Here is a 15096-nt window from a genome sequence, read left to right as displayed (position 1 = left end):
CAGTGTACAATAGGAATCATTTGATGCTGGGATATACAGAACAGACAATAGAGGAGGTGCATTTCATGCCGGGCTTACTGTAATGCACCCCCTGCTAACTCTGACTAGGAAAGTGTCACTTGCCCGAAACTTACTGTGGTTACTCATACTACTAGTGTAGGTAATACATAATGTTAGTTTTGATGTGCTCGTCGTCGTCGTCATCTGCCGCTTGTCCGGGGATCGGGTCGCGGGGGCAGCGACCTAAGCAGGGAGGCCCAGACTTCCCTCCCCCCGGCCACTTCCGCCAGCTCTTCCTGGGGGACCCCAAGGCGTTCCCAGGCCAGCCGAGAGACATAGTCCCTCCAGCGTGTCCTGGGTCTTCCCCGGGGCCTCTTCCCAGTGGGACGTGCCCGGAACACCTCACCAGGGAGGCGTCCAGGAGGCATCCTAATCAGATGCCCGAGCCACCTCAGCTGGCTCCTCTCGACGCGGAGGAGCAGCGGTTCTACTCTGAGCCCCTCCCGGATGACCGAGCTTCTCACCCTATCTCTAAGGGAGAGCCCGGACACCCTACGGAGAAAGCTCATTTCGGCCGCTTGTATTCGCGATCTCGTTCTTTCGGTCACTACCCATAGTTCGTGACCATAGGTGAGGGTAGGAACGTAGATCGACTGGTAAATAGAGAGCTTCGCCTTTCGACTCAGCTCCTTCTTCACCACGACGGACCGATGCAGAGCCCGCATCACTGCGGACGCCGCACCGATCCGCCTGTCGACCTCGCGCTCCATTCTTCCCTCACTCGTGAACAAGACCCCGAGATACTTGAACTCCTCCGCTTGGTTCAGGATCTCCTCCCCGACCCGGAGATGGCACTCCACCCTTTTCCGGTCGATTACCATGGCCTCAGATTTGGAGGTGCTGATTCGCATCCCAGCCGCTTCACATTCGGTTGCGAACCGCTCCAGTGAGAGCTGAAGGTCACGGCCCGATGAAGCCAACAGGACCACATCATCCGCAAAAAGCAGCGACCCGATCCTGAGGTCACCAAACCGGACCCCCTCAACACCCTGGCTGCGCCTAGAAATTCTGTCCATATAGGTAATGAACAGAATCGGTGACATAGGGCAGCCCTGGCGGAGTCCAACCCTCACCGGAAACAAGTTCGACTTACTACCGGCAATGCGGACCAAACTCTGGCACCGGTCGTACAGGGACCGGACAGCCCCGATCAGGAAATCCGGTACCCCGTACTCTCGGAGCACCCCCCACATGAGCCCCCGAGGGACACGGTCGAACGCCTTTTCCAAATCCACAAAACATGTGTAGACTGGTTGGGCGAACTCCCACGTACCCTCCAGGACTCCGCGGAGGGTATAAAGCTGGTCCACTGTTCCACGGCCAGGACGAAAACCACATTGCTCCTCCTGAATCCGAGGTTCGACAATCCGACGGACCCTCCTCTCCAGGACCCCTGAATAGACTTTCCCAGGGAGGCTGAGGAGTGTGATCCCCCTAAAGTTGGAGCACACCCTCCGGTCCCCCTTTTTAAAGAGGGGAACCACCACCCCGGTCTGCCAGTCCAGAGGCACTGTCCCCGATGTCCACGCGATGTTGCAGAGTCGTGTCAACCAAGACAGCCCTACAACATCCAGAGCCTTAAGGAACTCCGGGCGGACCTCATCCACCCCAGGGGCCCTGCCACCGCGGAGCTTTTCAACCACCTCGGCGACCTCAGCCCCAGAGATAGAAGGGCCCCCCCCGATGTCCCCAGACTCTGCCTCCACGTCGGAAAGCGTGTTGGTGGAATTAAGGAGGTCTTCGAAGTATTCCTTCCACCGATCCAGGACGTCCCCCGTCGAGGTCAGCAGCGCACCATCCCCACCGTATACAGTGTTGACAGAGCACTGCTTCCCCCTCCTGAGCCGCCGGATGGTGGTCCAGAACCTTTTTGAAGCCGTTCGGAAGTCATTCTCCATGGCCTCGCCGAACTCCTCCCATGCCCGGGTTTTTGCCTCCGCGACCGCCAAAGCCGCGTTCCGCTTGGCCTGCCGGTACACATCAGCTGCCTCTGGAGTCCTACCAGCCAATAAAGTCCGATAGGCCTCCTTCTTCAGCTTGACGGCATCCCTCACCTCCGGAGTCCACCACCGGGTCCGAGGGTTACCGCCGCGACATGCACCGACCGCCCTGCGGCCGCAGCTCCGGTCAGCCGCTTCAACAATGGAGGCCCGGAACATGGCCCATTCGGACTCAATGTCCCCGGCCCCCCCCGAGACATGATCGAAGCTCTCCCGGAGGTGGGAGTTGAAGCTCCTTCTGACAGAGGGTTCCGCCAGACGTTCCCAGCAGACCCTCACATTACGTTTGGGCCTGCCAGGCCTGACCGGCGTCCTCCCCCACCATCGAAGCCAACTCACCACCAGGTGGTGATCAGTTGACAGCTCCGCCCCTCTCCTCACCCGAGTGTCCAAGACATGCGGCCCCAAGTCCGACGACACGACTACAAAGTCGATCATCGAACTGAGACCTCGGGTGTCCTGGTGCCAGGTGCACATATGGACACCCTTATGCTTGAACATGGTGTTCGTTATGGACAAACCGTGTCTAGCACAGAAGTCCAACAACAAAACACCACTCGGGTTCAGATCGGGGGGGCCGTTCCTCCCAATCACGCCCCTCCAGGTCTCACTGTCATTGCCCACATGAGCATTGAAGTCCCCCAGGAGGACGAGGGAATCCCCAGGAGGAGCGCTTTCCAGCACCCCCCCCAGAGACTCCAAAAAGGGTGGGTACTCTGAGCTGCCGTTTTGATGTGCTTATTGTATGAAAGTATATTGTGCTGTACACATTTCCTGTAACAGTAACCATGATGTATGGCAATTACAGTAAGAATTTCCATGGCAGTGTAAGTGCAATATGTGATGTGAAACCTTGTAGGCTACTCTTGAATTACTGTAATCTTTTTTCTGTTTGATACACATTTACATGTATTCATTTAGCAGACGCTTTTATCCAAAGCGACTTCCAAGAGACAGCTTTACAAAAGTGCATAGGTCAATGATCCTAAACAACGAGATAGCCCCAAAAACATTGTTGTTAGCCAAAACATTAAGGGTTTTTCACAATGTATGCTTCATGTTTTGGCTACCCGAAATGTTTGGGGCTATCGCGTTGTTACTGTATGATACAGTAAGTGACCTATGCACTCTTGTAAAGCTCTCTTGGAAGTCGCTTTGGATAAAAGCATCTGCTAAATGAATAAATGTAAATGTAGATTGAGACACATTGTATTCTGGAAAGAAAACATCTACTACAGTAACTGTAGCACAGTGCACATAAGGGATATTTCTAAGGTTCACTGCCATACTGACAAAACATCTAAACATTTTGACCTGCAGTGTTTACACAATGCCAAAGGGACTTTTCATTTTGGGGGCACTGACTATTTGTATGAGAAAAGGATTTAGTTTTGACTGATAAGTTGTCTGTTTTAGGAAAGAGATTACCCTTTGCAGGTGTTCCATGGTGTTTTGCTGAACCATCTGGGTTATTTTGGCAAATGTATTTAAAGGTTTGAGTATGTTCTCTTTTTTCTCGAGAGATGAGCCAAAGCAATCGAGAAGGAACTTTTCATTTTGGGGGCATTGACTATTTATATGAGAACATGATTTGGTTTTGAAGCATGAGTTAACTGTTTTGGGTGAGATATGATCTTTTGAAGGTGATCTATGTAGTTGTGCTGAACCATATAGGCTATTTTGATAAATGCACGTGGAGCTTTGAGAATGTAATTTCTGTTTCAAGAATTGAGCCAAACCAATTGAGAAAAACTGTAATAATAACCTATGGTGCAATTCCTCTTCTGACAAGCAGAGGGCAACAGTTGCCTATCCACATTTCTGACACAGTACTTTCAGATGGCAGCTAGGATGTATGAGAGGCTGTTGTGTGGTTTTGTCACTGTGCTTTGAGCCCTACTGGTCTCACTGCTCCAAGGTTTGGTTCTGACTTCCTCTGGTGGTTGGGAGGGAAGGCATGTGTCTGGGTAGCTCTGCGATTGAGTCACTTGGTCATTTATCCATAATGCAATAATTTTACTTTTCAACAAAACCTGTTGCTATCGAATTATCCAGTTAAATAAAAAATGCTAGGAGGTGTGATTCTCACATGTAGGCTGTGGTCCTGTGATTCTCTCACATGAAGGCGGTGGTAATAATCAGCAGGTTGGCTTGGCATTCTTTGGTTCTTTCATCCACTGTGCATGGTTCCCTGACATGCACAGTGGATGAAACAGCAACTTTATCAACACCTTTGAAAAATGACATTTCGGGACCATCTACTTAAAGGATATTGTAATATTCTCATGTCTGGATCAGACCTCAGCTGATGTGCTTGTCAGTTCAACATCCAAACTCGTCGTCGTCGTCATCTGCCGCTTGTCCGGGGATCGGGTCGCGGGGGCAGCGACCTAAGCAGGGAGGCCCAGACTTCCCTCCCCCCGGCCACTTCCGCCAGCTCTTCCTGGGGGACCCCAAGGCGTTCCCAGGCCAGCTGAGAGACATAGTCCCTCCAGCGTGTCCTGGGTCTTCCCCGGGGCCTCTTCCCAGTGGGACGTGCCCGGAACACCTCACCAGGGAGGCGTCCAGGAGGCATCCTAATCAGATGCCCGAGCCACCTCAGCTGGCTCCTCTCGACGCGGAGGAGCAGCGGTTCTACTCTGAGCCCCTCCCGGATGACCGAGCTTCTCACCCTATCTCTAAGGGAGAGCCCGGACACCCTACGGAGAAAGCTCATTTCGGCCGCTTGTATTCGCGATCTCGTTCTTTCGGTCACTACCCATAGTTCGTGACCATAGGTGAGGGTAGGAACGTAGATCGACTGGTAAATAGAGAGCTTCGCCTTTCGACTCAGCTCCTTCTTCACCACGACGGACCGATGCAGAGCCCGCATCACTGCGGACGCCGCACCGATCCGCCTGTCGACCTCGCGCTCCATTCTTCCCTCACTCGTGAACAAGACCCCGAGATACTTGAACTCCTCCGCTTGGTTCAGGATCTCCTCCCCGACCCGGAGATGGCACTCCACCCTTTTCCGGTCGATTACCATGGCCTCAGATTTGGAGGTGCTGATTCGCATCCCAGCCGCTTCACATTCGGTTGCGAACCGCTCCAGTGAGAGCTGAAGGTCACGGCCCGATGAAGCCAACAGGACCACATCATCCGCAAAAAGCAGCGACCCGATCCTGAGGTCACCAAACCGGACCCCCTCAACACCCTGGCTGCGCCTAGAAATTCTGTCCATATAGGTAATGAACAGAATCGGTGACATAGGGCAGCCCTGGCGGAGTCCAACCCTCACCGGAAACAAGTTCGACTTACTACCGGCAATGCGGACCAAACTCTGGCACCGGTCGTACAGGGACCGGACAGCCCCGATCAGGAAATCCGGTACCCCGTACTCTCGGAGCACCCCCCACATGAGCCCCCGAGGGACACGGTCGAACGCCTTTTCCAAATCCACAAAACATGTGTAGACTGGTTGGGCGAACTCCCACGTACCCTCCAGGACTCCGCGGAGGGTATAAAGCTGGTCCACTGTTCCACGGCCAGGACGAAAACCACATTGCTCCTCCTGAATCCGAGGTTCGACAATCCGACGGACCCTCCTCTCCAGGACCCCTGAATAGACTTTCCCAGGGAGGCTGAGGAGTGTGATCCCCCTAAAGTTGGAGCACACCCTCCGGTCCCCCTTTTTAAAGAGGGGAACCACCACCCCGGTCTGCCAGTCCAGAGGCACTGTCCCCGATGTCCACGCGATGTTGCAGAGTCGTGTCAACCAAGACAGCCCTACAACATCCAGAGCCTTAAGGAACTCCGGGCGGACCTCATCCACCCCAGGGGCCCTGCCACCGCGGAGCTTTTCAACCACCTCGGCGACCTCAGCCCCAGAGATAGAAGGGCCCCCCCCGATGTCCCCAGACTCTGCCTCCACGTCGGAAAGCGTGTTGGTGGAATTAAGGAGGTCTTCGAAGTATTCCTTCCACCGATCCAGGACGTCCCCCGTCGAGGTCAGCAGCGCACCATCCCCACCGTATACAGTGTTGACAGAGCACTGCTTCCCCCTCCTGAGCCGCCGGATGGTGGTCCAGAACCTTTTTGAAGCCGTTCGGAAGTCATTCTCCATGGCCTCGCCGAACTCCTCCCATGCCCGGGTTTTTGCCTCCGCGACCGCCAAAGCCGCGTTCCGCTTGGCCTGCCGGTACACATCAGCTGCCTCTGGAGTCCTACCAGCCAATAAAGTCCGATAGGCCTCCTTCTTCAGCTTGACGGCATCCCTCACCTCCGGAGTCCACCACCGGGTCCGAGGGTTACCGCCGCGACATGCACCGACCGCCCTGCGGCCGCAGCTCCGGTCAGCCGCTTCAACAATGGAGGCCCGGAACATGGCCCATTCGGACTCAATGTCCCCGGCCCCCCCCGAGACATGATCGAAGCTCTCCCGGAGGTGGGAGTTGAAGCTCCTTCTGACAGAGGGTTCCGCCAGACGTTCCCAGCAGACCCTCACATTACGTTTGGGCCTGCCAGGCCTGACCGGCGTCCTCCCCCACCATCGAAGCCAACTCACCACCAGGTGGTGATCAGTTGACAGCTCCGCCCCTCTCCTCACCCGAGTGTCCAAGACATGCGGCCCCAAGTCCGATGACACGACTACAAAGTCGATCATCGAACTGAGACCTCGGGTGTCCTGGTGCCAGGTGCACATATGGACACCCTTATGCTTGAACATGGTGTTCGTTATGGACAAACCGTGTCTAGCACAGAAGTCCAACAACAAAACACCACTCGGGTTCAGATCGGGGGGGCCGTTCCTCCCAATCACGCCCCTCCAGGTCTCACTGTCATTGCCCACATGAGCATTGAAGTCCCCCAGGAGGACGAGGGAATCCCCAGGAGGAGCGCTTTCCAGCACCCCCCCCAGAGACTCCAAAAAGGGTGGGTACTCTGAGCTGCCGTTTGGTGCATAAGCACAAACGACAGTGAGGACCCGTCCCCCCACCCGAAGGCGGAGGGAGGCTACCCTCTCGTCCACCGGGGTGAACCCCAATGTACAGGCGCCGAACCGAGGGGAAACCAGTATTCCCACCCCAGCTCGACGCCTCTCACCAAGGGCAACTCCAGAGTGGAAGAGAGTCCAGCCCCTCTCAAGGAGACTGGTTCCGGAGCCCACGCTGTGCGTCGAGGCGAGGCCGACTATATCTAGCCGGAAACTCTCTACCTCGCGCACCAGCTCAGGCTCCTTTCCCGCCAGCGAGGTGACGTTCCACGTCCCTAAAGCTAACTTTTGCAGCCGAGGATCGGACCGCCAAGGCCCCCGCCTTCGGCCGCCGCCCGTCTCACACTGCACCCGACCCCCATGACCCCTCCTGCGGATGGTGAGCCCACTGGAAGAGGGTCCCACGTTGTCTCTTCGGGCTGTGCCCGACCGGGCCCCATGGGAAAAGGCCCGGCCACCAGGCGCTCGCCATCGAGCCCCACCCCCGGGCCTGGCTCCAGGGGGGGGCCCCGGTGACCCGCTTCCGGGCAGGGGCAACTGAGAACCATTGTTGTATTTCTTCATGGTTGGTTTTTTGAGCCACTCTTTGTCTGGTCTTTCACCTGGAACCTGTTTGCCTTGGGTGACCCTACCAGGGGCATGAAGCCCCCGACAACATAGCTTCCAGGATCACTAGGACACGCAAACCCCTCCACCGCGGTAAGGTGGTGACTCAAGGAGGGGACATCCAAACTCAAATATACATATATAGTGTGTCTCAGTAGAATATGTTTATAAAACTGCATTTTTTCCCTATTTATTTTTTATTGTTCTTTCATTGACCCAGTATAGTTTTGTTATGAAGATGAAACAGATCAATCAGTGTCCCTCAGAGGGCTGTGTTGCCTCACAGGTATGAATTGTTGGCAAAAACTATATTCTGTATGGACACAGTTCAGCTGTGGAGAGTTCCTCTGTAGGGTTAGGATTCGGCCCTAGTTTTCCTCCTGCATCACGGATGCTTCCCAGGGATGTCTTGGTTTTGCCAACCTTGGAAGGCTTCAGGAAAATGCAGACTGTTAAGGAACAGCGGTGCGAAACAATTCATGTTTTAAGACGATGGTATATATATTTCATCAGTCTTCTCCCCAGACCCCTGCATGCTGAGTTGGCCTGCTGCAGACAGCATCCGCCTGGCCGTACCCCAGAGCTGCTGTGGAACCGTGTTTTCCAGCCCACAGATCTCAGGTTGGAACAGCATCCAGGCTGCTATAATCAGCCCTGGCGACTCAGGGAGGAGGAGGAGGTGTGATTCTGTACTCATCCATAGAGGGGCTGTGTTAAGGCCCCTGTAGTCGCTCCTGTTTGGTGATAGAGAGGTGGAGGAGAGTGTTGTTGAGATGATCAGTTGGGTCTGTTCAGAGTTGATGGCTAGACTGGGTGGTTTTGGTGGGAGGGAAGTTGACTGTCAGGTTTTAGACGAGGCTCCGAGTAAAAACCTTGGAATGAAACTGAGCATATAAATTGTGCTGAATAAAACAACAGCACATTCAATTATTAACCAACCCAAAATACTCTGTCCTAATAGATGGAAGTAGAATAATTTTAGATCCTGACCAAGATATTACGTCCAGTGTACAGTTAACCTTCCTCCAGGGATTGTGCTGAATTATATTCTTCAAGAAAAAAAGGTTTAATTTGATCTACTGCAGGTTTTCAACTGTGTAGTTTTCAAGCAAACAAAGGTGGCAAGTCCAGGTCAGTGAAAGTGATTTGGCTCTGAGCAGATCTCCATCCCTCGCTGCAGCACATAATGAGGATAAATGCCAGGTTCCCTTTAACGTGAACACACACACACACTACTGCACTCCATTCTCCCTCAAGACAAATATCATCCCTTGGTACTTAATTGCCCCATTAGAAGCCTCCCTCTCTGAAATGTGTCACATTACAGGACTTCAGACTCACTAAGTACCCAGCTAGCTCTGTCCCTTTTATCCAATTATCTGAACTTTCTTTGGGGTAGAAGTTGCACACAGTCACAGATCCAGGATCAGCATAGCTTTCCCCAGCCCTAAACCTTATTATGAGGGGCAATCATGGAAAACTGACCTTTAATCACTGTCTCTGGGTGACTTCACTCTCCCCCCGAAGACACGGGTTACAGTACATCTGACCTTTACTATGGAAATAACAACGTGTTCTAGTGACAGTGGCTCCAGAGACGGTGGCAGAGATAGACACCTCCTTTGTTGGTGACAGGTAGAGGAGAGAGAGGGTTTACTCTCAGCTCTACCCTGGAAGACCTGGTGTGTGTGACAGCACAAGAGACCATGAAGTGTCTTTGGTGATGGTGTGTTTGTGTCATCGAGAGAAAGTGAGAAAGTGAATGGGGTAGGTGTTTGTCCAAAGGTGCAGGCAGGGTGAGAGAGGGAGTTGTCAATAATAATTTTCCAGACATCTAACTATCAGTTAATGAGGACCTTGGTTAAGTTATTTCAAAGTTATAACAATCCTCTCAGATCTTAAGGGGACAAAATAAAACCCATCGTCTTTTTAAAGATGAACAATGATAATTAGCTCTAGATCAAGCTGAGCTATATGGCTTTGTCTCTCTGTTTCCAGCATCACTGTAACGTCTGTTCTTACTTCAGTTGGGCTCTGCTCATTGGTGGAGCACTTGACTGCAGATCAAGAGGTCACAGGTTCAAATTCCCTTGTACACTGCTGTGGGTTATGGTTAGTGGTTAGGGTTATCCTTTGCTGTGGATGGAAGTGTCTGCTAAAAGAACCACATCACCCACAAGGAGGGGAGACTGGAGAGGAGAGAATGAAACGTTTAGGTCAAACGAAACGCAATGTGTCAGGTGAAGTAGAAAGAAGGCAGTATATGATCGTTGCCCTTCACAGACCAAGTTGCTTTGGGCCTCCTCTCTGCAGCTCAACAGTCTGCTTTGATTCTCCCTGCTTGAACTCACTGTGTCAGAGGGGTCATGTCCAGAACGTGTAATCTCATCTCTGATTAAACCATCTGGTTCATAATTTACTCTTATCTATCTGCCTCTCAGATCAATATGAAAGTCTGTCCCTTCCATCTCTCAAGCCTTCTTTAGCTGTGTCTTGGTCTTGTTTTTAGTTATATTAGTGATATATTAGTTAAATATTTCCCCCATCCCACTACGCTTATAAAGCAATGGAGACTGCACTACAAGGAGAAGTACATTATCGAATTGTTGTCTTTGAAGTGTTACTGTTCGTTTAAAGCTTATGTGTAACTGTGTACTAGAAAATAAACTTTAGAGAAAGAGTTGGATGTCATTATTTATCATCCTATATATCATTTATTTATGAAGCAGAAAAAGAATGGAATACTCGGTTGACTTGGTCCTGAATTATTCAGTCTGAAATGGTTAATTCCACACAAAGCCTTGGTGGATCTCTCTCTGTTCTGATAAATACTTTATCATCTTTCCTAAATTGACAACAGAGAAGAAGGATCAGAAGAAAATGAAGAGTTCTTTTACCCACATTCCTGTCGCATTATTATTAAACTCTCAAAAGGTAATGCAAAAAAATAGATATTTTTAAGAGAAACATCTATTAAATTATATAATAGATTTTATTCTGAGGTGTTGTCTGTATTCAAATTAGGAAGTGGAAGTATAAAAAAAATAAAAATACACCCTAATATGTGAATTAGGCCGACCCTAACTGAGCCTCTTACTGAAGCCCCAGAGGATGTTGTGTTCTTGTGTCGTCTCTGACCCGGCTGCAGTGCAGTGGCTTTTCTCCCTTGGTCCCCTGTTGATACAGTCAAACACCGCCTAATGAAAAGGGACGCATCGCTGATTGCAGCTATCTGAGCCCAGGGTGGAAGTGGCATCGATTTAACAATTTAGCAGCACCGTCCTTTGTGTGTTTGAATTAGTCACGGCTGAATAACACTCGGTTCATAACACTCCTGCTCTCTATCCCCAACACCACTCCCCCTCACCCCACCCTCTGTCTCTCTCTCCCCCATGCCCCACCCTCTCTCTCTCTCTGTCTCTCTATCCCACACTCCATCCCCCTCGCCCAACTCTCTCTCTCTCTCTATCCCACACTCCACCCCCCTCGCCTAACCCTCTCTCTCTCTCCCCCATGGCCCACCCTCTCTCTCTCCCTCTCTCTCTGTCTTTCAATCCCACAGTCCACCCCCCCCCCCTCGCCCAACCCTCTGTCTCTCACACACACATACACACTCACACAGGATAGATCTACATCCTTTTGGTCTCAGGCAAGGCTGCACTCAAGCGCTGCGTGCACAAGTGTCTTTCAAACGACTGGACTCAGAGAAAACGTCCACCTGTTATAAAAAGACAATTTATTACAGTGACAGCTGCAACTGGACTTTAGCGCAGGAATATAGTGAATGTGTACAATGTGGTCTGATTACATGTCACATAGGTCTGCTGGATGTGAGAACACATGCGCATGTTGTGATGACTCAGGCGTGAACTCCGAGGAAGGGAAGCTGCCGACTCCCCCGGGATGAAACGTGTGTTCTATCATAAGCAATATCAAAAGTGCCACCACACACATATATGTGATTTTCTGTGTTCCATTGTCCAAAGTCACTACAACAACAAAAGCATGGTGCACTTTAGCATGGTGCACTTTAGCGCTGGCAGTCTAGACGTGCTGTAGAGAGGAGGCAATGTGTTCAAACAAACGTCCCTGAGTTTCCATCGAGGACCCGTTTAACCGTTTCCATGCCGCGGTTTGCTTGGAGGCTGTCTGGTGCACCGGTTGTGGATGGAACAGCGGGGGGTCATGGAAAACTCCATCAACCCATTCTCTGAGCGTTGCGACCGGAGAGCCCGGGTCTCTATGAGACGCAGCCAGCCCCATGTCTGATTGATAGCCCTGGTCTCTAGGGTTAGGGTTAGGCCCCACGTCTGACAGATAGCCCGGGAGGGAGGCTCCGCTGGATGACCGCATGCAGGAAAAATACTCAGGTTGGACAGCGGAATTCAAAGAAACTGCAGTTTGCGCGATTGACCAGATTTTTGGTTTGCTGTCTATATCTGGTGGGTTTTGCTCTGGGGGCAGTTTTGGAGCGTTTGTAGACAATCTTTCGTTTCTCTGAAATGTGTCTGTGGTGTGAGAACAAGGCCTATGAGAAGTGTCTGACAGGGGGCCTGTTTGGATGGAAATGCTCTTTATGTCAAACTGCTGTTTCAGTTCTCCATCAGAACCGTCTGATTCAAGCAGGTCAAAGTCCTCCAGATCACCCTGCTGGAGGCCCGGATGCTGCCCTTCATCTGAAATGACATGACATGAATAATGTGATGAGACAATGTTGGAAAAATTCCCTGTTCCTAAAACGATAGTGAAACCGATAACATCATAAGCCTGTTGTTACGTGCGGGGAGGCGTACATACCGGCAATGCTTTTCATTGGCTGCTCCTCCATAGACTCCTCTCCGCCATCGCTGTCGTCATCAAGGCCTCGGTCATCTGAACCTTTATTAGCACGCGGGGACCAAGTCACCTTGTTCTCTTTCTTTAGTCTCCTGCGCGCATTTGCAAACCAGGTAGACACCTTAGAGAGGGGACAGTGAGCGAGATCATGTGCATGTGCACCTGGTTGTACCAGAAGCATCAGACTCGACACGGGTGGAGGTGAAGTGTGTAGTGTCTTTCTTTTGTCACCTCCATTAAATAATGTCAGATGAAATGAGTCATGTTGACAACCTCGTAACCGCTCAGTGTTCCAACAGACAGCAGCATCTGTGAATAAACATGCCATCCCAGGCTGGTTACCTGTGTCAGTGTCATCTTGGTGATGATGGCTAGCATGATCTTCTCCCCCTTGGTGGGGTACGGGTTCTTCTGGTGCTCCTGCAGCCAGGCCTTCAGAGTGCTCGTGGTCTCCCGGGTCGCGTTCTTACGACGTGATGCTCCGTCCGCACTTGCATACCTGACAAAAATAGAAAATGTGCAGTAAATATAGATGTGGTAAATTTCTGCAGTTTGCTTTTTCATTAAGTCAGACTGTGTGCATGTAAGAGAACCGTATCACTGTGACGAAAGCGAGAAATGAATTGAAGAGTAAAGGTTAACCTACCCATATCTGTCGTATGGATATTGTCCAAACGCATAGTCGTAGGGGTAATATGCAGGGGCCTGGGGGGCTGCGAGGGCTGGGCCAGCTCCATCTTTGGAGTCAAGTGTTCCCTGCAATATTAATTCAAATATTTAATTCAACTTCAAGTGCACATGCACTACTCCTTTGGACAGGACTAGTGTGTGGAAGGTGGATAGGTCTGTATAGAACAGGCCTACTGTTAAATGTAATTAGAAAGGTTCACGTCATTTATACTGGGAGCTGATATTTGTCTTTATATTTTAGACTTTAAACTTTAACTAGCTATGCAATGTCAACTATGTCAAAGTCACTTGTATATAACTTTTACCACAACATTTTACATGAAACTCAACCTGAATATCAATATCTGGCATTTAGAAACCCTTACCCTGGAATAGAGGGCTGTGGCGTCGCTGGCGCACGTGCTGTAATACCCTTGGCTTTTATAGGCACCACTGTAGACACCGATACTGGCGGGGGGAGTCAGCTCGTGCCCTGGAGAACGAAGAACTCTGCTCTCGTAAACCGGGCAACTGAGGGACGAATGAGAGGGGGCTGACAGGCTGTCCACGACAGACCTTCCACCGGGCTCGAGACAGCTGGCCAGTGAGCTCGAGGTCATCAAGAACTAACGGAAACAGAGACATTGACGCGTCAGGATAAACACTGAAAGATAATTTTACACACAAGGGAACAATTGTCACTATTCAAAATTCCTTAAAGGTGTGTGGGGATTTACCTGTTGTCTAGGTGAGTACGGGTGAGTTACCTGTTGTCTAGGTGAGTACGGGTATCCTAGCGGTGGGTAAGCCATGGGAGTTAATGACTTCAGAGAATCAACCGCGCACACGCTGCTACTCCGACAGACATCCGTGCGCCAAAGCGGAGTGTCCCCGTTATGATCTAACTCGATTAATCAGGTAAGTCAGTGAAACCTTCATACATATCAAAAGAAATGTCCACCAAGAATGCAGTCACTGAACTTTACCTCCGCAGAACAGTCAGGCGTAAAATGCTCAAAGAATTATGAATTAGTTCCACTTTCAGTAATTCAGGATCAGTAAATCCAATGTCAAACAGCTGGGTTCTTGTGTTCTGAGTGTTTGTAGTGAATGTTGAGAAGGGACCGGGCAGATTTTGATCCAGTCTTGTTGCAGGTGCACCGTGTAGAATCCTTAACTGCTGTGATACAATCCTCTCCATGCAACTCCTCATGCGCTCTTTGGTTTTTACGCGCTCGTTTCTCTGACGTCACATGGACCCTGGTGTAGCCATCGGGTCCTCACTTTAAAGTGTCTCATATTCAGCTCAAGAGCTCCACCACCCATATTGTGTTTAATTTACTAACCGTTTTCTTCGATGCCTGTTCCAGTCGAGCGCACGTACACACGCAGCCCCGGGGTTTTAGTAAATGTAATGAGGGTGTGTTCGATTCAACACACACGCTCTCACACACACATTTGCTCCAGGAAACACTTTCCAAAGGGGGATCACGAATGTTACGTGACACCACATTGACAGTCCAATAGATGATTGATGACTACAGAGATCTATTAGCATAATCGTTTTCCCCTGTAGTTTAGATACCCTGTCACCTCAATGAAATATCCTTGTCAGTGAGTTATTTATGGGTGAGAGAATTACAAGCTAGGTTTGAGCAAATTAATCAAACAATAAGCTCTCCTTTCATCCCATATAGAGTAACCATTTATATGAACTTGGCTGTAGAACCAGGCTTTGAAGTCATACACAAGCAGACAGGAAGGCACACACACAAACACACTTAATGCCTGACCAGTCACTGTTTTCTTTGGAAAGACCACTCAACCTAGTCCCCTCTGACCCACAACATCCAACTACTCTTCCAAGAGGGAGGAGAGAGAAGAGAGGAGAAGAGAGGAGAGGGGAGTAGTGGACAGGAGAGGAGAAGAGATGGGAAGGGGGAGGGAAAG

The 15096-nt window shown here is 50.7% G+C and overlaps 1 protein-coding gene across 1 annotated transcript; it reads right to left on the bottom strand.

Moving 5' to 3' along the window:
• Positions 1 to 11198: 11198 nt before the first annotated feature.
• Positions 11199 to 14804, bottom strand: irx4b (iroquois homeobox 4b). Its single transcript, XM_047018779.1, is given in 3 exon segments — positions 11199 to 12407; positions 12409 to 12598; positions 12820 to 14804. Coding segments are annotated over 3 exon segments (1134 nt in total). The 5' UTR covers positions 13042 to 14804; the 3' UTR covers positions 11199 to 11685.
• Between the last annotated feature and the right edge of the window lie 292 nt (positions 14805 to 15096).

The sequence above is a fragment of the Hypomesus transpacificus genome, chromosome 4 (assembly GCF_021917145.1).
Source record: "Hypomesus transpacificus isolate Combined female chromosome 4, fHypTra1, whole genome shotgun sequence".
Lineage (NCBI taxonomy): Eukaryota > Metazoa > Chordata > Actinopteri > Osmeriformes > Osmeridae > Hypomesus > Hypomesus transpacificus.
This window is presented reverse-complemented; position numbering and strand designations above follow the sequence as displayed.